The following is a 27970-nucleotide window of genomic DNA, read 5'->3' on the forward strand; positions in this document are numbered from 1 at the left end:
GTTAAGACACTGCCTGCAATCCCATATTTGTGTCAATTCTAATCAGCTTATCCACTCCCAGGCCAGCTCCTTGCTAGTGCTCCTGGGAAAACAGCAGGTGAGAACCCTAGTGCTTAGGCCCCTGCCATCCACAAGGGGATGCAGATGAAGCTTCTGACTCCTGCACTCATCCCGGGTCACTCCAGTCACTGCAGCCATTTGGGTGAGTAAACCAGCAAATAGTCAATCTCTCTCTCTCTCTCCTCCCTTTCTCTCTCTCTACCTCTTACGTAAGTAATAGTTTGGGAATTAAAAGTAAATGAGAAATTTTAAAAAGAGCAAATAGCATAGACCAGAAGCAGTTTAATAGATTCTGGTAAAAGAACTTATCACACCATCATTTTTCTGGCATCATCCCTCAACTGACTCTTGAGTATGCAAACTCTCAGGTAGTTTTCGCTTTCCATGAAAAAAGACAGTTAAGAAGGAAAAGAATGTGCCTTGTAGTCCCTGTGATCACACAGACACTGAAGGCTGGTTCACCTGGGTTGCAATTTTGACCCCGACATTTATTTGTACATGACCTCGAAATGTTAATTAAGTCCATGAATTTTTTTCTTCACCTATACAATGAGAATAAGCCTTAGTGCTGAGAAGAAGTCTGGGCATAGAGAATGCCTGATTGCATTTAACACAATGCCTAGCAGACAGTAAATAAAGGAGCACCTGTGATCATTAACTACTCACCCTAAAGCTCAGCTCACTTTCTTTCTAAATACTTCCTTGACAAGAAGGCTTACCCCCCTACACACACACACACACACACACACACACACACGCACACACACACAGAAATACATACACAGTCCTTTGTAGCTCTCATGCCCTTAGTCTGCACTTAGATTTTCATCATTATATTGCAATCTGAGCATATTTTGCGCAAAATACTTGGGACTAGAAGTGCTTGAGATTTTAGGTTTTTTTTTTAATTTTGGAATATTTTCATGTATTTAACAAAATATCTTGAGGAGAGGACCCATGGCTAAACACAAAATGCATCTATTCTTCATGTAACCTTAATTATTTGGCTGAAGGTAATGTTAGACAATATTCTTTTATAATCTTCTACATGAAACAGAGCTTCCTGGTGTGGAATTATCCACTTGGGGTGTTATGTCAGTGCCCAAGAAGTTTGTTTCAGTTTTGCAGCATATGGAATTTTGGTTTTCATATTATGGATGTTCAACCACTATATCTCAATTTCTGCTTTGCAGATCTATACCGATTTTCCTTAAAGAGAGACATGATGCCTTTAGATTTTCAATGATTAGCACACAGCTGGTGCACCAAACATATTTCTGAGCGAGAGAATGAATGAACAAAGCAAGCTCTGTATCTACCTAAGAACAAGAAAAGAAGGGGGAGGTTGTTTTTGTCCTAGTTGTTGATGTGTCTGCATCTCATATTGGAGTGTCTGGGCTCAATATCTGCCTTGATTCCTGATTCCAGCTCCGCTTCCACGGAATGTTGACTGTGGAAGGTGGCAGCAAGGCATTAGGGCACCGCCAACCACACCTAAGACCTGGATCGAGTTTCAGGCTCCTGCCCTCAGCTCCAGGCAGAAACTGCTGTAGGCATCTGGGAAGCGAACCAATGGAAGGGAGTGTCTTTCTAGTGTGCCTGTCTCTCATTCTCGCTCTTCTCTCTCTTGTTCTTGCTCTATCTCTGTCTCTCATAAGAAGGAAAGAAGGGAGGAAGGAGAATTTTACTGTGAAAATGATTTAAAAAAATGTTTAAAAAGATGGTAAGAATAGAAATGAAAAGATATGAGTGAGAAACTATATACCAGGAAATTGATTATGGTTGATGATGGGATAGAAGTTCTGCAGTTGTCTATTTATAGTCAATCATGGATGCAGTACATCAGAAAACTCTGCTCTGAGGATCTCACAGGAGAACAGAGGGAAGAGCAATGCTCACATCATAATTACCTAGATGTCTGCTGGTTGTCCAGGTTGTTTTGGTCCCCTAAAATCAGTCCCATCTATAACCACGGTACTCCTAGACGCTAGACAAGGGAGGATGGAGTGCCAACAGAACATGAGCCAAATCAGGAACCTTACTTCCCTCTTTAAATTCACTGCTCCGTCTAGTTTATTATCTCCTGCAGATGCTTCCCCTCATCCACCAACCATACACTAGCTGCCCCACAGTGACCATCTTTCAACCATCACTTGACTCTACATCCTCACACTGGATCCAGCACCTAGGAAATCTGTTCAACCAGAAAGAGTCTTGACCACTTCCACCATTACAGAAGACAACTGGAAAAGCAAAACCCGAGTCTGTGAACTAATCCTCCCACTTCAAACTGGAGTAAACCTGAAAAGCCTTCTAGAAAGGCTGCAATAATTTCCACACCTACAGTCTGAGAAAACTGACCCAACAAGACCTATGGTAACAGAGCACCACAAGCTTAACTTCCATCCCCAAGCCATCCTTTACAGTGATGAGGGTTAGTAACCGGAAAAGTAGGCCTGCAGAAGCTGTGGGCTTTTATCTTTAGACTTCAGCAGCTATTCATCAGCATCAATATTTTAGAACTTAATCAGCTCAGCTCTACTCTGAGTCTGGAACAGCAACATTATCATGACAACTCACCGCATCCTGACAGCTGAGGACCTCTAAGATGCTGTTGAGCAACTCCACGCAGCACTTCTTCTCTGGGACTTGGTGCTGTGCCTCATCCTTCTGCTCCAGCAACTTCTTCAGCTCCTTGGTGATGACGGGCAGTAGAATGTCCCGGCATTCTGCAAGGAAGGCAGTTCACAGGCATGTGGATTTCTGTAGTTTTTATGTATGTGCATATACACAGATCTATATTTACTATCTATAATTTTCTATTAAATAAGTAATTCATGAATACATTCTTCTCACTGCGCCCCCCCCCCCAAAATCGTAAATATTAGATTTGGCACAGTGGTGAACAAGCTGCTTGAAATGACTGCATTCCATATTAAAATGTCTGAGTTCAAGTCTCAGCTCTGGATTTAACTGCAGCTTCATAGCTTCTTGCTAATGTGGCCCCTGGGAGTCAGAAGGTATTAGCTCAAGTGGTTGAGCCCCAACTACCAACATGGAAAGGTTGAACTAAATTCCTGCATCCCAGCTCAGCCTGCCTCATCTGGGCCATTGTGAGGATTTATAGGAATGTGCACTATGAAGCAATAGATGGAAAGTCTCTCTTCTCTCTCTCTCTCTCTCGGTGTCTCTGCTGATATTGCTGTATTGGGAAATTTCCAGAAAGTTCTGAAGCCCTACACAAGTTTCAGCACTATACTCCCCTTGAAAATAGAAGACTTGGGGCTCGGACTATGGTGCAGCAAGTTAAGCCACTGTCTGCAGTATCAGCATCCTATAAGCACACCGGTTCGAGTCCGAGCTACTCGAATTCCATTCTAGTTCCCTGTTGTTGTGACTGGGAAAGTAAAAGAATATACCCCAAGTTCTTGGGCCCCCAAACTCATGTGGGAGACCCAGGTGAATTCTTGGCATCCTGACTTTAACCTGGCCTAACCTTAGCCATACTGGTCATTTGAGGAATGAACTACTGGATGTATGAAATCTCTCTCTCTCTCTTGCTCTCTCTCTTTATATATATATATATATATGTGTGTGTGTGTGTGTGTGTGTGTGTGTGTGTATGTGTGTGTATATTTCAATCTCTGTGTGTGTGCATAAAACTCTTTTTTTAAATAAATAAATAAAACTTTAGAAAATTAATCCAACAAATAAATGTTGAACACCTTGGATAAGAAAGACACTGGTTCAAGAAAACATATGGCTGTTGCTCAACAGCTCCTTAAAATATGACAAAGGCAATTAGCAATGAAAATAAGCAAGCAGAGTCCAGTGCAGTAGTTCAATTAGCTAGTGCTCCCCCTTCAAATGCCTGCATCCCATATGGATGCCAGTTCATGTCCCAGCTGTTACACTTCTTGTTTAGCTGCCTGCTTGTGGCCTAGGAAAGCAACAGAAAATGGTCCAATGCCTCGGAATTCTACAACCATGTGAGAGACCCAGGGAAAACTCCCGGCTTCTAGCTTCAGATCAGCTCAGTTTTCCACTTGGGGAGTGAACCAACCAATGAAAAAGCTTTCCTTCTGTCGCTCCTCTCTCTAAATCTTTCTTTCCAATAAAAATAAATAAATCTTAAAAAACAGGAGCAATGCAGAATCTACAATAGAATACAAGTAGAGAGGTGTAGAAGTCACCTTTCTTTCTACATCCTTTTTGGCACAGCTCCCTCACTGCAGTCCAAGAAGGCAACCTGCTATGGGCTGTAGCCCTAGAGGAACTGTCACGAGTTTACCTGTTCCCTCGGAGACAGGTGCTGGGCACCTGAACCCAATTAGGATGGTCTCTCAAAACCAAATCATGAGGAAAGGCGTGAGGTTCCTGACAATAACTGCTGCCATGACTAACATAGGTCAAGTGATGAAAATGCGTGAGGCACAGTCTTAACTATCTGATGTAAGTTCAGTTCATCTACCCAGGGACTCCTGGAGGAAGATTCTATTATCTCCTTATTTTGCTGATGAGAACACAGGGTCTTGATACATGTACAGATAGGGTCTTGATATTGGGTGACTCCAATATGGGTCAGAGATGTGCTCTTAATCACTGCCTGGGGAATAGATTCTTCTGGAGCCTGGTCATCCTCACAGAAAGACCCTGGGGAGGCTGCCTACATATGCTCACACTTCATCTCCCAGCACCATCCTGGTCTTTGCTCATTGATCACAGATTTCCCAGGATTTCCTCTGAGTCTGGGAATCATTGCCTGTATTCCAAAGATTATTTTTTTTCTTGCTCAAGTTAGCCAAGCAGTGTTCTGTGTGAGCAACTAAAGCATCCCAACTGGTAGAGTTACAAAGTGCTGGCAGAGAGAAATGTGTTTTGGTTGGAAGGCTTGTGGAAGATTTTACACGTTCTAACAGAATTGTGTCCCGTCTCTCAAGAGTGTGCATCTCAGTTTGTAATTAGTGTAACTGATCCCTTCTCAGTGGACCACAGCGCAAGTTCCATGACAGCTAGTCTAACATTCAAGTACCTGACTCAGGACTTGGGTCACAGGAGAGTCGGTAAAGCTTGGTGGGTTGAAGGAGAGTGATGGTAGTGGAGATAGCCCCTGAAGCATGGTCAGTGTTGCCAGATAAAGAGTAAGAAAGAGTCCAGAGAACAGTGGATTGCTTAGAGTTTATAGATCCAGGGTAAGTGCAATATTGTCTTAGAGGAAGAAAAATGAGAGTTAAGATGTCCAAGGAAAGCTCTTAAGTGCATGGTAGATGTTCTGTCTATGAAAACAAAACATAAACAGCAAAACTTTTCATTTAACTCTGCTTAAAATCCTAAATAAAATCACAGGCTACAGGTTTAATGGTACCTTATTTTTATTCACCTACTCCATGAAATTTAAGTAGCAACAACCCAGATAGGAGAAATTTGTACTTAGGGAATCATTGCCCTGTTGATTTTTGAAAGTACAAGAAGACACTGGGTTTGCCATGAGCCTGTGTTTAGACTGATAGGAAGTAAGATTGGAGGATATTTATAGACCGATGTCCCTATCGTTTAGATTGAATGCATACTTTGTCCATAACTTATCATCACAAGGTTGACTTACTGCTCAGATTTAATTTTTTTAAAAAGATTTATTTATTTTTATTGGAAAGTTAGATATACAGAGAGAAAAAGAGACAGAGAGGAAAATCTTCCATCTGGTGATTTGCTCCCCTAGTGAACAACGACCTGAGCTGAGCAGGTCCAAAGCCAGGAGCCAGGAGTTTCTTCCAGGTCTCCCACACAGGTGCAAGGTCCCAAATCTTTGGGCTGTCCCTGAATGTTTCCACAGGCCACAAGCCGGGAGCTGGAAGAGAAGCAGGGCCCCCGGGATTAGAACCAGTGCGTGCAAGATGTGGACTTTGGCCGCTAGGCTACCGCACAAGGTCAGATTTAATTTTTAAAGGGGGTAAAGAAGTTTCCCACAATGAGCCCAGTGTGATGGCTCAATGGCTAAATTCTCACACTGCAAATGCTGTGATCCCATATGGGCATTGGTTCATGACCCAGTTGCTCCACTTCCTATTAGGTTCCCTGCTTGTGGCTGGGAAAGCAGTGGAGAATGGTCCTATGCCTTGAGATTCTGCACCCATGTGGGAGACCCAGAAAAGCTCCTGGCTTTGGGTCAGCTCAGCTCTGGCAATTGCAGCCACTTGGGGAGTGAACCAGCTGATAGAAGACATTTCTTCTCTCTGTAAATCTGTCTTTCCAATAAAAAATAAATAAATCTTTAACAAAGAAGTTGTTTCCCACAAGTTTCACCCCAAAGTGTTTTTTTAAGATTTATCTATCTATCTATCTATCTATCTATCTATCTATCTATCTATCTACCTACCTATCTATCTGAAAGGCAAAGCAACACAGAATGAGAGAGAGAGAAAGAGAGAGAGAGAAAGGGAGGGAGGGAGGGAGAGAGGGAGGGAGGGAGGAAAGGAGGGGAAGAGATATCTTCTATCCACTGATTCACTTCCCAGATGGCCCCAACAGCCAGGCTAGGTCTGAGCAAAGCTAAAGGCAAGAGGCAAGAACTCTATCTAGGTCTTCCACGTGGGTAGCAGAGGCCCAAATACTCGGGCCATCTTCTGCCTTCCCAGGTATCAGCCAGAAGCTGGATCACAAGCAGAGGAGCTTGGACTTGAACCTGAATTCCAACACGGGATGTTGGTATCACAAGAAACAGCTTAACATGCTAAGCAAGAACACAAGCCCCAAAAAGTGTGTTTTAAAAATTGTCTTTCAAAGGATATTAACTTTTAAACTTTTCATTTGCTAGAGAAATTACACATTAGAATGTGTGTCACAGAGTGGGGAATATCATTTTAAGGGGGTAAACTCTTTGTTCCTACAAAATGCAAGCCTCACAACCTCTTGACTTTTGCCTGCCCAATTATGCACTCATTAATATTGTCATGATAAGTTCAGCTCAGAGATAAGAGCTGTGAATTATATGATTATGTTAGATAAGAATTAGAAAGTCTATTTGGAAAGTACATTTTGCAAGCAAAATAAATAGAAGATTCAAAAAAGAGAGCAATCTAAGATACTACTGTAAATCTTGTTCTTCCACAGTTCTCTTGCAAAAAGGAGTCACCAAAAGTTGTGCTCTAAGGAGATTTGTGTCACTGCATTGTATAGTGTAGCTTGGAGGAGGAAAAGGCCCGAAAGCAGTGATCCTTGAAGATGCCCAGGAAGTAAAGTAAACCGAGGTGATGATAATGATATCTGAACTGCTGGGGTGCCCTCCCCTAAATTCCTCTGTTGAACACAAGTGAAATGTCTTCTGTTGTATCTAAAGAATTGATAAGACCTTTGAGGAGAGTCCAAAGAAATCAAGAATGGTAACTAACTTGAGTCCAAAGTGTAAGAAGACAACTTTTTTTCCAATGTATTTTCTTTTTTTTCCTAAATATATTTTTATTTTGTATTTTGAATTGTGAGGTACAATTTTGTGTAGACTGGGATTCCCCCTCAAACTCCCACCCCCTGTCAGATTTTTCCCATTTTGTTACAATAGTGTGTCCTTCATAAGGAATCATAATTCTATCAATAAAAGACTGATAGAAAACAATTTTTAAGCACGAAAGCAACCTTTTGGGATTCAAAACTAGAAGCCATCTCAATGTTCTCCATCTACAAACTGAGGTCACAAGAACTTCCTGAAAGGAGATCTGTAAAGGAAGCGAACCGATTAACCCACTTGCTCAGTTAATTAGCTCAACCATTCTATCAATACATTATACTTACTGAGGGATGGCTATGTGCCAGTTACTAATTTGTGGTGAATCAGAATAACCGGAGGTTAACTACCCATCATTGCAACAGAGCCAACAAAGAAGCAGACTGGATGGATGGATGGATGGATAGATAGGTAGATAGATAGATAGATAGATAGATAGATAGATAGATAGATAGATAGATAGATAAAATCCTAGTGCTCCTTCTTTGGGGAGTGGCAGCCTATTAAATGGCCATTAGATAGAACTTGGAATAACTGAGGTCAGGTTTTCCCTTAAAAACCCACTTTGCTAGTTCTCTGGTTGTGGTATCCCAATAAGATCCCATTACGAAGATTCGAATCCAAAACAGTCAGCTGATGGATTTCAGACATCATTTCCTTGAGTAGCCATTGGATTTTTTAAAGTTGTACTTGAAATTGAGTTAAATAACTAGACACTCAAAGAAAGGCCTGGTATTGAGCTCCCTGTCCCTCCAAGTATTTGAGCAGCAGGTAGCTGCCTATGGAGTAGGTAAGGAGCCAAAGTTCCAAATGAATGGCTAAAGTGAATGATTATTAAAGCCCCATCCAAAAGCCTAACATTCCATTCCTTACAGGTCTAGAGGAAATGGCAAGAGGAAGAATATATTTGCTAAGTGGAATGTGGACATGTCTTCAGTGAGAGCTGCAGATCAGGCCCCAGTGGAAGCAATGACTTAACAATCTGAGAGGCACTGTTCTTCCATTTAATCAAAACCAGCACCTCCATAAAGTAGAGGCTCAGGCACTAAAAGTCAGCCAGGTCTTTGCTGAGGAAAGCATCAACAAGGTGGCCTGTTTTTCAGCAAGTACTCTGTCTTCCCTCTAACCATGATTTCTCAGAAACGTCTGGCTTCTCTGTTTTTAGATGAAATAATTTTTCTCATTTGTAATTGGAACTGTAAAATTATATTAGTTTGTAATGCTTCAGGAAGCAGCATTTATAAATTGTTGCTTGATTGTCAAGCAAAAACACAAATGGCTTCAATGATAAATATCACAAAGCCTTAAATCAATCTTCATGGGCAGAGGTAATGAGTATCCAAGACCTTCGCACTCCTGTGGCGTTCCTGCTTCAGGTCCCCAGTAACTGACAAAGCCTGGGAAATCTGCCACTGGGTGACAGATCCAAATCGAAATGCACACAAACCTCTGAGAAATCTGCAGAGCTACTCAATTCTCTGTATTTTAATCAGAAGGATTTTTTTCTTCCTCCAAGTAACTGCAGAAAGGAAAATGCAGTGTTTTTGGGCTCTGCTTTTTCCATCTTCAAAATAAGCATGGTCACAGGCAGTCAGTGCTGCCTGCCTGAATAATAGCCCACTTGAAGGGTGATGTCCTTTGGCAATAATTTCATGACTCAGGGATGCTTCAAATAACGTCGTCCTTTTTCTCGCCCGTTCCTCCCCAGGAGCAGCCCAATGGAAAGAACAAAATGAACTGCTTCTTGGCTTCTTGGCTAAGGTCAAGTGGAAGAACAAATGGAGATTCTTATCCCACATTGGAAAACCACCTTGAAATACATCAGTTAAAAAAAAACAAATAAAGAAAGAAAGAAAGCTATTGCAACCTCAGCCACAACCCCAGCACCAAGATTCCCAAAACCTGCATGTGACCTAAGCATGTTCCCCAGAAGAGAGTAAAGCTCATTGGACTTTACTCTCTAGGAGTGGAGGCAGCCTTATTCACACAGTCAGCCCAGCACTTGTGAGCACCATCTCTGATCCTGCCTCTCCATCCTCAACAGCAAGTCCAGCATGAAGTTATATCCATCTACCACCCTCAAGCCAACTTCCTCCATGTCCCGGGTCAACTATCCCAATGGATTTCCTTGGTCCCTATACACTCAGGAAATCCTGGAGCAACTTTTCACTGTTTTAGAGTGGTTTTCCATGAGCCCTTGGCATAGCTAAAGACCATCTGTGGGTCAGCCCTTTCTTACCTCTCCACCCTCAACACCTGCAGCCCCCTCTTTTTCCTAACCTTTAGCTCTCCTCATACTTAGCAAGTTTTGCACATATCATTTTCTTTTCCGGAATGCTCTCAGCTCAGCCATCTTCACTACCTCATTTTTCTGACCTTCTTGGTGTTTTTGAAGGTGTCAAATCCCCTAGAACAATTTCCCTGGTACCTCTGACTTGATTCACTCTTTCTTGCAACCTTGTAGCACCCAGACTATATTTCTATTTATCACAATAACTGGTCATGATCTATGTAATGGGAAAATCAGTGAGTTGTTGTTTTTTTTTTTTAATCTGTAGTGAAGATAAAAAGGTAACAATCCATCTCCAGGAGTTAGGGATACACCACCATCCCTTCAGGTCTTTTGACACGCACCAATTCAGCACCAGCCTTACGGCAATTCACAGCTACTCATCCTAGTACAAAGAGGGGGCCTGCAGAGGCCTGGGATACAACACTATGATGGAGAAGTGATGCCATTGCTCCTCCTCCTCCTCCACAACATCAACAGATAAGCAGATGAAGGCACCTTGCATTCCTGCTACTCTGTGATCCCAGGCGTACCCCGGTTCCTCCATTAGAATGGAGAGCTTTTAGGACATTCTGGAGTATGATGCATAGGCTTTTCCAGCAAACACAGGGCTTGTGTTGGGAGTCCTGCCTCTCACTGCCCACACTTTTAAGCCTGATTATAGTGGCCTGCATTTGGAATTTCATTGCATTCACAGCCAGGGCCCTCACTTATTCACCAACACGGATTAATTGATTTTTCAATCCTGATTGATTTTTCACAGACTTTAAGTTGAAATTTGTTTGGCTTTCACCAAATTTCTATTGATCAGAAGGTGAACTCGGCTCAGCTCGACTCTCCTGGCAAGGGTCTGTGAATGTCAAGGTTCACCTGGTGCCCCCCAAGGGCCTTTTGACATTCAGGGAAAACCCAAAAAATGAATCCCAAAGTCTGGCAGGCAAAGCTGAACCCTGTCAGCCCCACTCTGCTGCCTTCCTTTCTCAGGCTTGGGGAGCATCTGAAATCATCAGAGGCCACTTGGTTGAATCAACTAGACAGGCAGTACTTCTGCAGACGCGACTCTGGCCTGACAGTTGGCAACTGGCTCATCACCACCTCCCGCCTCTAGCCAGCATGTCAGGAAGAAAACTAATTCTGCCCACTGGGAAATCAATAACTATCCACAAACTTCATATTCCAGTTGAGGTCGCAGGCCTTCCACAAACTCTACTATCATTTCCCACCACCACACACAAACATATCGGCTACTCCTGATTCATGTCCCTCCCTGCATAACATCCTAATTGCAGTCTCCAGGCATCACCCCTTGGCCTTCCACCCAACTCCCTCACCATGTACCTCTCTACTTGATGAACCCCTAGGGCCACGCTATGTCTCCCTAGCTAGACAAACAGCTTATTTACAGGCTGGAAAACTCAGTGGCTGCTCAATTCTCTTCAAGTAGTATAGAAGGAAGAAACCAAAATCAGACAGTAACTCTTTTAAGAGGAAAATACTTCAAGAACTTGACCCCCAGGTACCCATGTAAAGTCTGAATCATGCTCTGACTTTTTACCACATGTCCTTTATTTTTCACACACACACAAGTGTGATTTTGCACTACACCTATAAGCAAACATGATAATGAATTGGTGTGTGCCATTCAGAACCATACTAATACCAGGAAAGATGAGTTGGTATTTAATTGCTACAATTTCTAAGAAGTGACTATGTCTGCCCATCCCCCCAAATCATAATTATATTCTGAAAGCCCTGTGACTCCACATGCAATAGATTTAAATTCTTAGAATATGTGTATATGTCTATCCCATAGAAGGGATCTTCAAAGAGATCATGGAAAATGAAAATTTAAAGAAAATGCACAGACTTCACACATTTTTGTACGAGAATAAACTTATCTTTTCACTTCAATTTTCCATAAAGACTCATGTGACAGACTAGTGAGATGTTACAAACAAATGTTTTCTTAGATCAGACTCCTTAGGAGCAAACTCTCAGGGGCTGCGTGGGTGAAGGCAGCATTCTAAGGTGTTCCAGAGAAAACTAGAGAGTAAAGAAATGGGACCAGGCAGCAAAGAAGGAGGCAAAAGTAGGACATGCCACAAAAAGTCACAGGCAGTCAGAGAAAGGGTAAGCCACAGGTGTGAAGGGCTGTGCTAGGTGCTTGGGCAGTGAGTGACAGACATCTGCCCTGCCCTCACATTAACAATACTGGATGCTGATCACCACCAGCCAGCCAATGATCCCAATAACATGAAACAGAGAGCCTGAGAGACTAGGAAGTCAATTCTCCATGCAGCAACCAAAGAAAGTTTCTCTGAGATGGAAGCACTTGAGCTGAAACCTGAAGGGACAGAAGGGAACAGTTTGCAAAGGTCTCAGGGCAGAGCATTACAAACAGAAGAAATGGCATGAAAAAGTCCAGGGGTAAAAGCGTGCTTAACCTCTTGGAGGGATCATGTAGACATAGTGCAGCCAAACTGTTGGAAACAAAGAGCTTAACGTGAGACAAACTTGGTGAGGTTTGCTAGTACCAGAACTCACGAGGTGCTGTAGTCCATGGTAAAGAGTGCGATCACTGAATGGAGAGAAATCTTTAGAATTTTTTGCAGTTGATGGAAGTGGGAGGTGAGCCTAAAGAGGAGGGCAGGAGATGATGAGGAAGATTTTATAGATGGCAATTGAGGGTGTGGCAGTTTATTGAGCCCTTATCCTGTACCAGGTACACTCATTTTGAAGCATACCATTACACCTCATGTATTATTCCATTTCCTATTATTATAATGAAATACTTGAGTCTAGTTACTTTGCAAAGAAAACAGGTTTATTTAGTTCACAGATCGGGGGGCTCAAGGGAATGATGCTGGTATCAGCTCCAGTACGAGGGAAGAGAGGAAACCTAAGAAACATGTTAATCATTTCCAAATGCAGTGTTCCCAATAACCTCATGACTTCCCTACCCCATGCACCTCTGAATGGTACCACGCTGGGAATCAAACTTCTAACACCGTAAACACTGAAACTACAGCATCTTCTACATGATGAGAGAACCAGAATTCAGAGAGATTCAGTAACTCGCTTAAAATACACAGCTAGTGACAGAGCTGATTCAAGCCTGTCCAGATCCACATTCATATCTAAGCTGAAGACAGAAGAAAGAAACTTGATTGGTTAAAAGTAATGCAAACAGAAGTGCATTGACTTGGGTTATAGTTTGGAAGTAGGGGAAACAAGACTTGCAAACGGACTAGAAGTACTCTATGCAGTGTGTTAAACATGTGCACTTTGGAGCCTTTGAGGGAAAAGGCAATATTTTAAATTCAGGGCTTATTAAATTAAGATCTCAGCATGGGGTCATTTCCTTGCCTCAACTAGCAGTTATGGAACGGCCAGCTACAGAGATGTTCTTCCATAAACTATTAGGACATCATGGGGAATATCATTGTGTTGTTACCCAATGGCACCTTCCTACAACTCCTGGAAAGCTTCTCATTGATCACTCACTCAATCTACCACATCCAGCTCCAGAGAAAGAGGTTTCAGGAAAACAAAGATGCAGACATGGTCAATTGAGCTGTGATCCAGAATTTTATTTGCTACTCAATACTCAGAATGATTATACTGGCGATGCCACAACAGATGAGAGCAGCTTTGTCTTCTGGAAGACAACCATATTTCACTAACCTTCTCACCCTGCTGGATGGAAGAAGAAGCAAGTCAGAAAGCTTAGGGTTGAACCAAGTTGCCTCTGTAGTGGCAAATCTTGGTAATCTTTAAACAGGATTCATAGGAAAGCAATATGCTCCAACTCAATTGCATGTAAAAGGAAAAATGAGTCCAACAGCTTTTTGACTGCCAAGAGCTGGGTCTTCGATATCCCGACCCTATTTCATGGTTCCAATTCAGTGACATCTGGAATTTATATCAATTCACAAGCACTCAAGACACCTATTAGAACAGTCAGCACCACCCACAGTCCTTCTAGAGCTAACCATCCCTGGCTCACAGCCTCTCTTCTGTACCGCACTACAAGAATCCCTAAATCCCTTCTCTTCAAGACTCCCACAACTCCCTGGAAGTACACACAGAATTCCCAAGCTCCCTTAATCCCAATCTTTTCATAATGAGAAACTTTTATACCTTTAACTCTTTGTGAACCACTCTGTGGTCACATATTCAAGTAGATTTTTCAAAATTTACAGCCATTATGACAAATATTTTTCAGTAAGGGACACAAACTATAGGAAGTGTTTAGGAGGGAAAGTGGAATATTGATTATAGGAGACACATTCCATATGTTGAACTCCTGCTGGGTTCCGAGCACCATCCTTAATCTGTATCAAAACCTATTCTATAGATTGCTTTGTTTCCATTTTACAGAGGATTTCCAAGAAGCTTGTCCATGGTCATCCAGATGGTATGACAGTGACAGGAAAACGATTCTAGCACCAAGTACACTGACACCAGTGCACACAGGCTTCTGACTATAAAACAAAATGCCTGTATTCTACAAGCTTGAGGCAATCAGCCTTTGAATTTGTTAACTTCCATAAGTCAACCTAATAGGGCATTCAAGACTCTGGTTGGTTTGCTTAATGGTTGGTTAATGTTTACTGTTATTGATAAAAGTTACTGTCCCAGGGAATAAAAAATAATGCTAGAATTAAATAATAGTAGGCATTAGTCAACTCAATCAATTAGTTTCATCTCAGTCACTTACACTGTTCATTTTTTAATGTAGCTTCAGTGGGCAAGGCTCCCTCATCCCATTGTAGTTGACTAACGGACAGCAATTGTGACCTTTAGTCTGTTCATTCCTTTTCCACAATGCATAATGAGACTCAAGGATGAGATGCCCGATTTCAATCAAAGCAGGTCTTCCACAGTCCCTAACACAATCCTACTCCACAGTAGGATTCTAATAACTGTTAGATGAATAAATGAGTGATTGCTGATGGATAAAAGGGGGATTTTTCCTACACTTCAGGCAAGTCTTAGAGTCAGAAATCTGTTTAGTGTTGGGTTATTTCAATGTTCACTACTCTGCGTTGCCTTTGAGTAAAGCAAGTTATGCAGCTAAGGGGCTAGGCCCTCCATTAAAGGAGGAATTGTGTGTGTTTCTTTACCTTCCCATCGCCCTCTGAGCAGCCCTTGTAACACAATCCCCCATATGGGGCTTCATCTCAACACAGGGGAAGTTATGAGGAAGGTTTGAATTGCAGCCTTGCTACAGCCAAGCTACATGACCTTGGTTAGGTCACTTCACTTCTCCTCCCCCCAAAAGGGAGATTAGGATATCTCTTTCATAAGAAGATTAAAATAAAACAAGGTTTGTATTCAGTTGCAGTGACTAAGTGTAATGAGGCATTGGGAGGTAATTCTATGACTAAGAAAGCTTTTTAATCCAAAACAGAGAATGTTGAACCTTGAAACTCCTTAAACTCTAGTTAACTTACATACTCTATAACATCTGTGCCAGATATGCTGGGAAGAAATGGACTTGAAGCTATTTATCTGCGTCATTCAAATAATACACTCTTTCAATAACCAAACTCAGAAAACTGAATTACAAGAGGTGGGTAGAAAATGAAATGATGAGGATTTTTGACTCAGATTTCCATTTTCCTTTTTGCATTGGGATAGACAAAAGGAAAAATCCACCAGGCTCTCTCTAAATGCCCCTTCTCATTTCTATTTGCAGCTTAGAATAATAATGCCACTTACCAACAATCCTCAAGCCACACTAGAAAAATCCTATATCGCTGTCATCACAAAACTCACAAATACCGAAAAGAACAAAAACCAACAGTAACGTTTTAGATCAATATGAGCAGCTAGCATTCTCTTTCTGGAGAAAGCACATTAAAAGCCTCTTGTTTACATTTTAACACTAACAAAGGGGCCCTTCATTTCAGAGAATTAAATGAGAAAACCCTCCTGGATTCACACATTAGCGAAGTGGAATGGTTGTGTAATTGTTTCCAATCATCATCTGCTCTGCTCCATCCAGCACCGTCCCCACATCAGTTCCACAGGAGAGGAGCTCCATGCGTGTAAAGCCTGGTGTTGTTTATCACAGAGGGAAAACGAGAAGTGTGATATATTACAAAGAAGCTGAAGAACCACTGCCATTCTCTTCCCTATAAATAAAAATGGAATTGGGGAGGATTTATCCTCTGGCTTGCTTCTCTTTCTGTGAAAGCACTGAGGCTAAGCAGGTGGAGAACAGAGACAGCCCAAGGGCAGGGCTCATGCCTGCTTCTTTTCCTGGATGTGTGCACAGCAGCACCCATGTGAGCGCTTCCCTGCAAGGCCCAAAGCAAAGAGTGATTTAAGAAATGAATCACACACTTAGGCCCAATATTTAAATAAGGGGATCAAAGAGGTTCTGCTTGGACTCCAAAGTAATATAGAAGAGCTAAGGAAGAGTGTGAGATGGAAATAAGCAGAATAAAATACCTACCTGGCAATGGCATGTAATGAGCTCTCTGTACAAAAGTAAGCCAATATGTGATCTTCACCCTTGGGGCAGTCCAAGTACAATACAAAAAAAGGAGTCAATTGACAGGAACAGTATTACAGATATATACAATGAAGCACTTTCAATTAGGTTCAGTCCCTGCTGATGTATCTCAAACTGTACTCCTAAGAAACTGATATTAATATTTTATTTGGAGCATTACTTGTTCATATATTTATTATTAGCTAGACTTATTTCTTTGTGTGCTTCCATAATACAAAAGAAATAAGAGAAGAAAAACCACATGCCAACAGCAAAGTTAACTTAAAGGCTCCAATTATTCTCCTTGGGACAATAAAGGCAATCATTGGTCACTCTAGACTTTGGGATCATTAGGGCAGAAGCGTATCAATTCCTCGCAGGAAATACAGCTTTGTATGGCACTAAATTCTTAAAGATATTTTTCAACTTGAGTTTTTATGTGGATGTTCTACATTGAGTTTAGTAGTGATTAGTTGCTTTTAACATCAAATTGTGGAATTTTAGCTCTGAAAAGAACCAGACAAAAAGTAGCCTTTGAACTCATTTGATGACATTAGTGCTAATGTAAAATGTGAAAAGAGAGGACACTCCATGTATTTATACTTCTCCTTACAAGACACTAGACTTTTCTTCTCCTGCACCTAACAACTGTCAGGCATCACATGTGGCACGGGATGGGAAGGACCGGGATGTAGGTGATCAAGACAGAAAAACAACCAGATTCAACATGCTCAAGAAAGATTCCAAAACCTTAGTGATTGATTGAAAATGAAATATGAGTCACAAGAATATCTGAGCTTCAAATGAACGGCAGGAAAAAAATAAGAAAAGGAGATTTTCATGAACAGAGTGGATGCTGTGGGAAATGATGACAACTCATCAAGACAAAGGCAGCTGCATATGCCTGGAAATGATCTAATATGGATGTGTAAGCATCACTAATGGAACTATACAAAAAACATGCAGTAATCATGGCTGCTGTCACCAAAAGACTGTACAAGGGTAACCATTTGGTGGAAATCATGAAGACCATGGTGAAATGGGAAAAAGGAAGAGGCGGCCATAAAAAGAGAAAGGAAGAAAAGAAAGAGAGGAGAGAGGAAGCAGGAGTTAAGGAAAATGAGAAGGAAGTGGTAGGAGGGGATATAAACACAGAAAAGGAGAGGCGGCAGTAGCAAGTGGGGTCTGGGCAATGAGAGGAGAGCATGGCCATGGAAGACTGGGTCATCGGAAATCAAAGGAGCTCAGAAGCATCAGGAGTTTTCACTTGAAATTTCTAGATTGTCACAAGGACAAAGTTTCTATGGATTCACTGAACTGCTGCCTGGCCAGGGGACCTGCCTATTCATAACATTTGTGCACATGGTCACTACCCCAAGTATGCCTGTTGGGCAGGAGCTGGAAGGAAGAATTTTCTGTGACAGTCAGTCAGTCAGTCAGTGACTACATGATATGAACACCTACAAGCCTGCCTAGGAGTATCCAATGTGCTAGTTCAACTCAAGAGGCCGAGCCAAGGCAAAGGGATCAAACAGACTCATGACAAGAGGAACGGCGAGAAAGGGCAGGCATTCAGGAGTCCCCGATTTCATCATGATGTAAGTGCAACGCAGTCAGCAGATGCCTACAATGTGGCAATGAAGAGCGTGGAATCTTAGTTACTGTCTGTGTGGTCTTGGACAATCCATTTAACCACTCGAAATCTTTACTTTGTCAGGATAGCAGAGACGATAACAGCACCTTTCTAAACAATGTTGTAAGAATAAAATATGTGCAAGGTACTTGGAGTCAATAAAGCATAGGCCTCTAGCAAATGCCATGAAACTATTATTCTTTAAAATTTAAAATTCCCTTAGGCTACTTTTTAGTATAGTAGCCTAACATAGTAGCTAAAATTCTCTTTAGGCTACTGTTTCTTAATATAGGTGGAAGTCATATGGATGAAAACATGTGTTAAAAAAATCACTTAACTGTATACCTAAGATTTGTCTATTTTACCCTACTTCATATTAAATTAAACATATTTATTTACAATGACTTGGATTTACTGCTTTGCCTATTTAAGATCTAATCAATGAGATTCAGAAGGTCAAATATGAGGCTTAAACTATTGCACCATGACTCATAACCATGAACTTGGACTCCACAGCTTGTGTTCTTGAGGATTGGGCCAGATGGGTCCCTATGTCAGCTGAGTCTTCGCTGTGCAAAAGCAGCAAGACAGCAAACAGTCAGTAAAAAACAGTGTCCCAGGGCCGGTGTGACAGCCTAGTGCTAAAGTCCTCCCCTTGAATGCGCCGCGATCCCATATGGGAGCCGTTTCTAATCCGGGCAGTTCCACTTCCTATCCAGCTTCCTGTTTGTGGCCTGGGAAAGCAGTCGAGGACAGCCCAAAAGCTTTGGGACCCTGCACCCGGTTGGGAGACCCGGAAGAGGTTCCTGGCTTTGGATCTGCTCAGCTCTGGCCATTGTGGCCCCTAGAGGGAGTGAATCATCAGATGGAAGATCTTCCTCTCTGTATACCTGCCTTTCCAAAAAAATAAAAAGAGTATTCCAACTACAACTTGGAAACTCTCTAGCCATCAGGAGACAGTGGCTCCTCCAGTTCTCCCATTGTTTCTCTCTCCTTTCATCCTCTTCTCAGGTGAGTTCTATTGTCTCATTAACTATTAAAACCAAGATCCTTGCCAATCAGTATCTGGCCTGGTCATGAAGCACATGTACACCTGCTGGAAAACACCCCTCCAACAGTGAATAATGTCTGAAGAGCAGTCACCGTGAGCTCCCCAAATTCCTCAAGAATCAGAAGCCCACAACCAAGCAAAGCTTGCCAACGTTAAGTATGCATACAGTGCCCATGAAGATGAAGGGCATCAGCTGAGGAAGAGTGAGGGACTGTAATTTACGAGGTGCTGGAGAAATTAATTTTGTATGCCTCTTCTATTAGCAGTGTGTCTGAATTAATTTTAATATGCAAGTTATCATGTTAATCTTTGATACTAAAAAAGAATGTATCATCATTAACCTTCCTAGTCCCGAGTTTAGCAATGTAGGCTTTTTATTAGCGGTAATAGCAAGTAGCATTATTTCTTGGCATCTCAATACCACACCTATCTGTATGCAGTTCCCCCAGTGGTTCTGTAAAACCTCTGCTGATTCAGAAGCACATTTGTCAAACATTTGACTCTAACTGCCCATAAGTCATCAAGAATTGACTCCGCCTTCCTTTTCTCTCTCTCTCTCTCTCTTTTTTTCAGTTCCCTTCAAATGAGAAATAAATTCTCTACTGAAGGAGCAGTTCACAAAAATTCAGTCAGTTGAAGAAGTTCTACAGGATGGAGACACATCGGTGGGTTCTCTGGAATGCTGATGAAAGGCAAGTACATCCAAGGCCAGCAGGAACTTCTCTGCAAAGCTACGACATTCCTGGATGACAGTTACAGCCGAGAGGAAACGTGTACAGGAAAACAAATTAAGACATTGCAAGGTTCATGATTAAAAGAAAATTACACAAATGGTGTGACCCAGTACATCTTTCTTTCAAAGTATTCACTTGAAATTGGTAAGTTACAGACAAAAGTAATACACAAAAGTTCTGTACCACATTCTGATGAATTAACGTAATTTTCCATTTATTCTATACATGTTAATTGGTAGAAGCTGATCATAAGGGGAAAACATTTGGTAAATTGTCATCATTGTCGTCTGTTCACATCTTCTAACAACAGCAGGATAATCAGAAGTTAAAGAACTTAGGGGACAAAAGATGAAAATTAGGCCTAAATGTCTTAAAATAGAACTTCTGAAATGGAACCCCTGAAAAGTAAAACGAGTCACCATTCTCAATAAAAGCAAAAGAGTCGCCATTCTCTTTATCATTTAAAATATGAACAAAAAATATCTGCATTCTGAAACTATACTGGCTGCCGTGTGTTGTTGTTGTTGGTTTTTTTTTTTTTTTTTTTTTGGCCTCTAGAAAATCCACCAGTTAGGAGACTGCTGTCAATCTGGGGCCCCACACAATAGCCTAGTGGCTAAAGTCCTCATCTTGCATGCACCGGAATCCCATATGGGCACCAGTTAGTATCCCAGAAGCTCCGCCTCCCGTCTATCTCTCTGCTTGTGCCCTGGGAAAGCAGTAGAGGATGGCGTAAGTCCTTGGGACTTGCACTTGCATGGGAGATCCAGAAGAGGTTCCTGGCTCCTGGCTCCTGGCTTAAGATCGGCGCAGCTCTGCCCATTGCAGCCACTTGGGGAGTAAATCATAGGACGGAAGATCTTTCTGTCTCTCCTCCACTCTGCATATCTGACTTTTCCATAAAAACAAATAAATAAATCTTTAAAAAACATGACTTCACCTGTAATGTGCGAATAGTATTTTCTAAATCTCCTTTAATATAGAATGACTGTGGGCAGGTGCAAAACAGAGAGCATGCATGAGAAGGAAACTGGGATATGGCCATATCTGTGTCCAAATGACTTAAGGATATTTTAAAAGGCAGAATGAAATTATTTTCTAAGTTTTAGTTAATCATTGTTGTTGTCAACTGGAGTCCCAATATGTATTCTTAATAATTTACATATTGTATGGGCCCGGTGGCGTGGCCTAGCGGCTAAAGTCCTCGCCTTGAAAGCCCCGGGATCCCATATGGGCGCCGGTTCTAATCCCGGCAGCTCCACTTCCCATCCAGCTCCCTGCTTGTGGCCTGGGAAAGCAGTTGAGGACGGCCCAATGCATTGGGACCCTGCACCCATGAGGGAGACCTGGAAGAGGTTCCTGGTTCCCGGCTTCGGATCGGCGCGCACCGGCCGTTGTGGCTCACTTGGGGAGTGAAACATCGGATGGAAGATCTTCCTCTCTGTCTCTCCTCCTCTCTGTATATCCGACTTTCCAATAATAATAATAAAATCTTTAAAAAAAAAATAATTTACATATTGTATTGCTATTTGCTTTATATTTTTCATTTTGATCTGCATACATTTGCTGCTATGCCTCCAGTGGATGGAAGCAGTCACAATCAATACAACTGAGATGAAAGTTACACTAACCTCTTACAGGTGATTAAGCCTGAGATCTGCCCTGTCTTTGTTAGTAATTATAGAGGAATATCAAAACAGAAAAATAGATCAAAATAGAAGAATAACACAATCCTGGCCATGATCAGGAACACTGGGAGAGCTGGAAGACGGGCATGGTATCGTTTCCTTTGAGATGGAACTTTACCTGGGCACACCTGTAACTACTTTTCAAGCCAAGAAAAAGCGTTGAGCTACAGAGCCACCCTTGTGAAACGTAAGAGAAAAGGTTTCTAATCCCAACCCTGTCACCAACTCAAACGTGATCTGACCCAGATACTATTACTTTTCTGATCAGTTTCCACGGCTATCAAATGAGGTCAGATTGAGCAACCTTTCCAGGGAACTCTTCAACTCCACCAATTTGTGTTTCATGAAAACTTTGAACATGTTCAAAAACACCTCATCATGTAAAGCTGTGGATGTTAATTGCATTCACCCTGTTACCCAAAACTCTTACCAGGAAGAAATGGCAAAGCTTTGAAAAGATCAGCTATTTGCGACCAAACAGCCTTTTAAAACTGCTGTGTTGGGAAAAAACAAATCAATGAAATTGACTGTAATCCACGCACAGCAGACAAGAACGATGCAGGGTATGTGCAGTGCATCCCCGGTCTTCAGAAGCCAGTGGGTTAAATCACGGTACAAGTTATCACCTCCTTACTTCTTGGACCAAACAATAGTTTATAACAGTTGGGTAACATCGGTGATGATCTCAAACTGTCAGTTTTCTCTTGCCCTTCCAAGGAGAAAAAAAAATGATCAAAAGAAATAAAAACAGACACCTCACACATTAAAAATTGTCTAAGTGGGGTGGGCATTTGGCACAGCAATTACGACGCCACTTAAGATGTATACAAACTGTATGACAGTCCCTTCTTTGAGTTCCGGCTGTGGTGTCAATGCAAGCGCTGGGAGGAGGCAGCAGGTGAGGGCTCAAGCAGTTGGGACCTGGATTGAGTCTCTGGCTCCTGACTTCACGTCCGCCCAGTCGTAACTATTCTAAGACTTTCAGGAGTGAAGCAGCGGATGGGAGATCTGTGTCAATTTCTTTCTATCACTCAATCCCTTTCTCTCTCTCTTGCCCTGCCTTTCATATAAGTAAAATAAATAAATATATTTTTTAAAGGGCTAAGGATGTGCATGCTTGCTCATTCTGCAAGATATGGCACCGTTAAACAAGTTTCTCTATTTGTAAAATAACGACAACAAGGCTCCCATTAGAAATTATAAAAAGTAGCTATTATCATAATTATCATACTACACATATATCCTCTTGCTCACAGTTTTTAGCTGTCTTGTCATCCAGAAAGAGTCAATTTCAACAACACTTTATTTTCAATACCCTAAGTTTGCTCCAACTCTGAACCGATAATAAAAATGAACATTGTAATTATAAATGAATAATTTAAATGAAACTAATAATTATAATACTTTAAAGCTATCATTAATGGAGTATTTACTACTACCCAGGAACTGTGCTATGTATTATTTCACTTAATATTCACATTAACCCCAATAGTATCCACATTTTACTGATAAAATTATGTGAGCCAAAAGAATGACATGACTTTTTTCAAAGTCACAGCTAGATACAATCCAGAAGTTATGGAACAAAATTAATAAGCCCTGCATTTCTCTCTAGGATTCAACACATCTTTAGAAAGGAGATGACTCAAGAAACCTTAGGGCCAAAATCAAGATCTTGGAAAAAACTAGAGGTTACTAAACCTAACTTAATAAATGCCAAGTAGGTATAATTTCTGAAATTCTGTTTCTTTTAAAAAATTTTTTTGCTGTTTTGAATACTAAATAATCATAAAATTATTAAATAGTCTCCTTTGAAGTCCCACATACTTCATTTATATGAAAAGTCTTCAAAAAGTTTGTGGAAAATTTAAAAGTTCAGAGAAATGGTGGTTACAAAATACTATGAAAGGACTTGGAATTCTTGTACCAAAATAACTTCCTCTTTGGAATTCACTTTTAATAAATTTTTAAGTACCTTCTTATCTACCTATAGAAACTTCACCCTGCATTTCAAATAAAGAGTGCTTCATTTTGCATATGAAGGCAACCGCCTAAAAGACCTGGTGCCTTGCCATCTTTCTGTTGTCTAAAATGCTACTCAATACTTTGTTTATATGAGAAGATTAATAATCATTTATTGAATTGGACAACCAATCCTCAACATTGCCTCTCTTCACTAAAAAGGTGACTCCATCTATCCTGTGTAGAATTTACTGTGTCAGAGAGTCAGAGAGACAGCTCAGGATACAGGTCTCTTCAAGATGTAACACAGAGCTGCTACAATCCAAACAGCCTGCTACTGCCACAAAAATAGACATATGGATCAGTGGAACAGAGTTAAAACTCCAGAAATTAATCCATGCACCTACAATGAACTAATAATCTTAGACAAATGAGCTAAAAATCACTCCTTGGAGACAGAACAGCCTTTTCAAAAAAAAAAAAAAAAAAATGGTGCTGGGAAGATTAGACCAGTGCATGCAGAATTAGGAAACAAGACGACTACCTAACACTCTTATTAAAAACCAACTCACAATGGGTCCAGGATCTAAACTCCAGACCTAGAACATTCAAATTACTGGAAGGAAATATAAGGAAAATATTTTAAAACTTTGGACTAAGTGACAATTTTTTTAATAAGACTCCAAAAGCACAAGCAATAAAAGCAAAACACCAGGCTCAAAGTGATGGCTCCTCCATCTGCAAGCAAATGGTCACTAATCCATGCCGCAGCTGCTCCACTTCCCATCCAGCTCCCTGCTTGTGGCCTGGGAAAGCACTGAAGGGTGGCTTAAGTCCATGGGACTCTACACCCATATGGGAGACCCAGAAGAAATTTCTGGCTCCAGACTTTGGATTGGTTCAACTACAGTTATTGCAGTCATTTGGGGAATGAACCAAAGGATGGAAGATCTTTTTCTCTGTATCTCCCTCTCTCTGATAATCTGTCTTTCCAATAAAAAAAATTTATCTTAAAAAAATAGCCAAGCAGAATTATATAAAGCCAAGAAGCTTCTGCACTTCAACAGAAACACTCAAGAAAATGAAGAGGCAACTGACAGAACGCTAATTTTTTTTTCACCTATACATCTGATAATGGAACAATGTCCAGAATACATAAGAAGCTCAAGAAAGACATTAACAACAAACAAACCAGTTACAAAAAAAAAAAATGGGCTCAGAGCAATCACAGGCAATTTTTCAAAGGATGAAACACAAATAGCCACCAGACACATAAAATGATGCCCAGGATCACTAGCCATCAGGCAAATGCAAATGAAAACAACAACAAGGTTTCACCTCACCCCAGTTAGAATGGTTATCATCCAAAAATGGAAAAACAAACGCTGGCAAGTTATTAGAGAAAAAGGTACCCCAATACACTGTTGGCAGGAATATAAACTAGTCTAACCACTATGAAAGACAGTATGAAGATTCCTCAGAAATCTAAAAATCCATCTACCATATAACCCAGTCATCACACTCCTGGGAATTTGCCCAAAGGAAATGAATCAGCAATATAAAAGAGACCTCCATGTTTATAGCAGCTCAACTCACAATAGCTAAGATGTGGGATGAACCTAGATGTTCATCAACTGAGGACTGAACAAAGAAAGTGATACCAGAGAGAACAAACTGACCACAGATGAGAACAGGTAAGGCAAAGCAGGAACACAGCTGAGGCCTGACAGTGTTGAATAAACCAAATTCCTCCAAGGGAATAAATATTCCTTTCTATCTAATTTCTGACTCTCAGGCCCAGGAAAAAAAAGGACCTGCAGATCTGGACCCTGCTTTCCAGGACCAGCCACAGAAACAAAAGCACTACGGAGGGCTGCCCAGTGTTCTTCTATAGGTGGACAAGAGATGGCAACAATTTGCACCAGGGGATTCAACAGCGGTAAGCAGTCTGGCTGCCCAGTTGTTTCCTCTCTAAGGAATGGCAGCAAGAAAGAGCCATTTTACCTTCCACACCTCAGGGTCTACAGTTGATGGATGTGGCTGAGATCCCTGATACACACAGCTCATACTCAGGGAATTACTTTTCCCTGTTCCTGCTGAGTCACAGCTCAAATGGGTCCCATCACCCATCATGATTTGCAGCGGGTGCTGAGCTCCTGACATGTCACAAATGCTCTGTGAGGTGACTTGGACCTGCTTGATGTCTCAACGCAGGTATCAGACAGAAAGGAGAGTGTCCTGCTGGATTGTAATTGATCTTGACAGCTACCACTTCAGCTAGAGGTACACCCCAGAATCCCCCTACATTAAACCAACCAGAGCACCCCACTGCATTCTCAGGTGCTAGCAAATCTGGGATATCAGTGGAGACAAGCACTGGTGAGAAATAATTGTTTAAGACTTACACAAACTGGTGCAAGCAGAGAAACATCCCCCAGTAAGTGGGCCATTGCTTTCCTGACTGCTACCTACTGTCTGGGGTGGGAAGAAGTCAGGTGGTACATTAGTCCCCACACCAGGAAACATAGATGTGCTCCGGATAAACCTCCTGATGGCACACAATGATCTCTATGGACAATGTGCTGTTGTGGCCTTATCTGTGTACAATGAGTCCTTCTTTATATTCTGTGTCAAGCTGACACCAATGCTCTCTAGAGTCCAGGAGCACACAGTCTTTTCAAGCAGTTTGAATAGTCCTAGAGTTTGCTGCATCTTTTCCTATGCTGTCCTGGCAACACCATTACCTCGCAGAAATCACCATTACCTTGCAGAGATGGGCGGGGTCTGAGAGTCAGCTCCTTGTTCAGACATAGTTCGAACGGAGTCCAGGTAGGCTAAGTAAATTGTCCAAGGTCACACAGTTTGTTAATAGTCTTTCCAGGGTGGCATTTTAATCCTCTAACTTTGAGTACCATGTTTTTTTTTCCAGTAGACATTATTGTCTTTGAAGTACTCAGGCACCACCTGTGAAATGGGATGAACTCCTGTAACTCCTATAACGCCTAGTTTCCCTGTATGGCAATCATTGGCAGTGCCTACGTGCTTAAGTGCTTCAAAGACAATCATGTCCTTTGGAAGAAACATGATACTTCATGGACCTATAGTCATTCGCCACATCTACCCCAGCCTGGATCCCAGAGGAACCAGACAAGAAGAATCTTCCTGAGAACAGGTGGATGCCAGAAGCAGACTTGAATTGTTCAGGCTCAAGATGAGGGCCAGGGGCAAGGTGGAGTTCCTGCAGGGATGGAGCAAAAGCAGCAGATTCTAAAAGGGGATTCTACAGAAGTGATGTGGTGGTAGAGTAGAAGACAGAGACAATCAGAGACACAGAATACGGTTAAGCCAAACAGCTGGAAGCTGCCATGGCAGTGGACCTGAACCCGCTGCATCAGAGCCACCACCTCTCCATGCTTTGAGTTTCTACGGAAGCAATCTTTGAAAAAAGTCCCACTAAGATGTGGGCCTAGAAGCTCTGAATATTTCCAGTAATTAGACTTTAAAGGAGCCACCTGAATCTTTGAAGGCATTTTTTTTCTTTTTGCTTCTTCTGTAAAATGGACTGGGGTAGTAGACTTTAACCCATGTGACCCACACTCAACACTTCAACTGAACCCAGGTCAACATGTGTGGTGTATGTGTATGTGTTCACACACGCACACACTCACTGCATTTGTTTTTAACTTTCAACAGACGTCTTTAAAGCAGTTGTAGGTTCACAGCAAAACTGAATTGTCAGGCCATCCAAGCCCCTCCCCTTCCACTAGGAACATTATTCATCAAGGCCGGATCAGTTTTTCTCATTACACTAAAAAATAATAATAATAATAATAATAATAATAATAATAAAGCAAGAAGATGAGGGGAGATGTGACACACTTCTTTTGGCTTGGGATATTTTACTTGGGCCTCAGATGTATGGGTAGGTACATGCAATATGTAATAGGAAGGCACAGATTATAGTTACATATAGATGGGAGATCAAAACAAGTGAGATGGACTTGACCAATACATGGGCAGGTGGAGGATAAAGACACACACAGAGAGTAGGATGAGATGGACAGGCGGGGTAGATAGAGAGTTAGACACTTATCTTAGTAGGATCAAGGGTGTGTAGGCTTGCTTGTTATGTGCACAAGGGTGAATCCTCTTCAGAGTTCTCTGAGTTGGACCATTTCTTGGCAGCAGGTTGTTAACACTTCTTCCAGCTCAGATGTTTGATATGCTAATGTGCTAAAATTTTTAAAACACACACACAAACACACACACACACATACACACCATACACAATCTATTGGGCAACTCATCAAAATTCTGCCAAGCAAGTAGGACAAAGTAGGTTTTTAACAACCTCATTTGACAGAAACAGAAAGCTCACAGAGCTAAAGTGTCAAGCACAGCCCCCAATCTCTTACAGGTGTCCTCTTGACTTTGTGCCTATCGTGGTGAGGATGGAGAAGCAGTAACAGAGGAGTACAATATGAGCCCATTGTGGAGCTTACTCACCATTCCAGTCCTTCAAACAGCTTGACCATAACCTGACAAAAGTTTA

The 27970-nt window shown here is 41.6% G+C and overlaps 1 protein-coding gene across 2 annotated transcripts in view; it reads right to left on the reverse strand.

The window, feature by feature from the left end:
* The window catches only part of DOCK2 (dedicator of cytokinesis 2), a 526535-nt gene that overhangs the window by 373764 nt on the left and 124801 nt on the right, over positions 1-27970 (reverse strand). For both annotated transcript variants that reach the window (XR_009247240.1, XM_058677931.1), the window contains exon 26: positions 2641-2789. Coding sequence is in view for 1 of the 2 variants with exons in the window: in XM_058677931.1 (XP_058533914.1) it covers positions 2641-2789 (149 nt within the window). In the remaining variant the exon portion in view is untranslated. The remainder of the gene's footprint in view (positions 1-2640; positions 2790-27970) is intronic.

This window comes from Ochotona princeps, chromosome 19 (assembly GCF_030435755.1).
Source record: "Ochotona princeps isolate mOchPri1 chromosome 19, mOchPri1.hap1, whole genome shotgun sequence".
In the NCBI taxonomy this organism is placed as follows: domain Eukaryota; kingdom Metazoa; phylum Chordata; class Mammalia; order Lagomorpha; family Ochotonidae; genus Ochotona; species Ochotona princeps.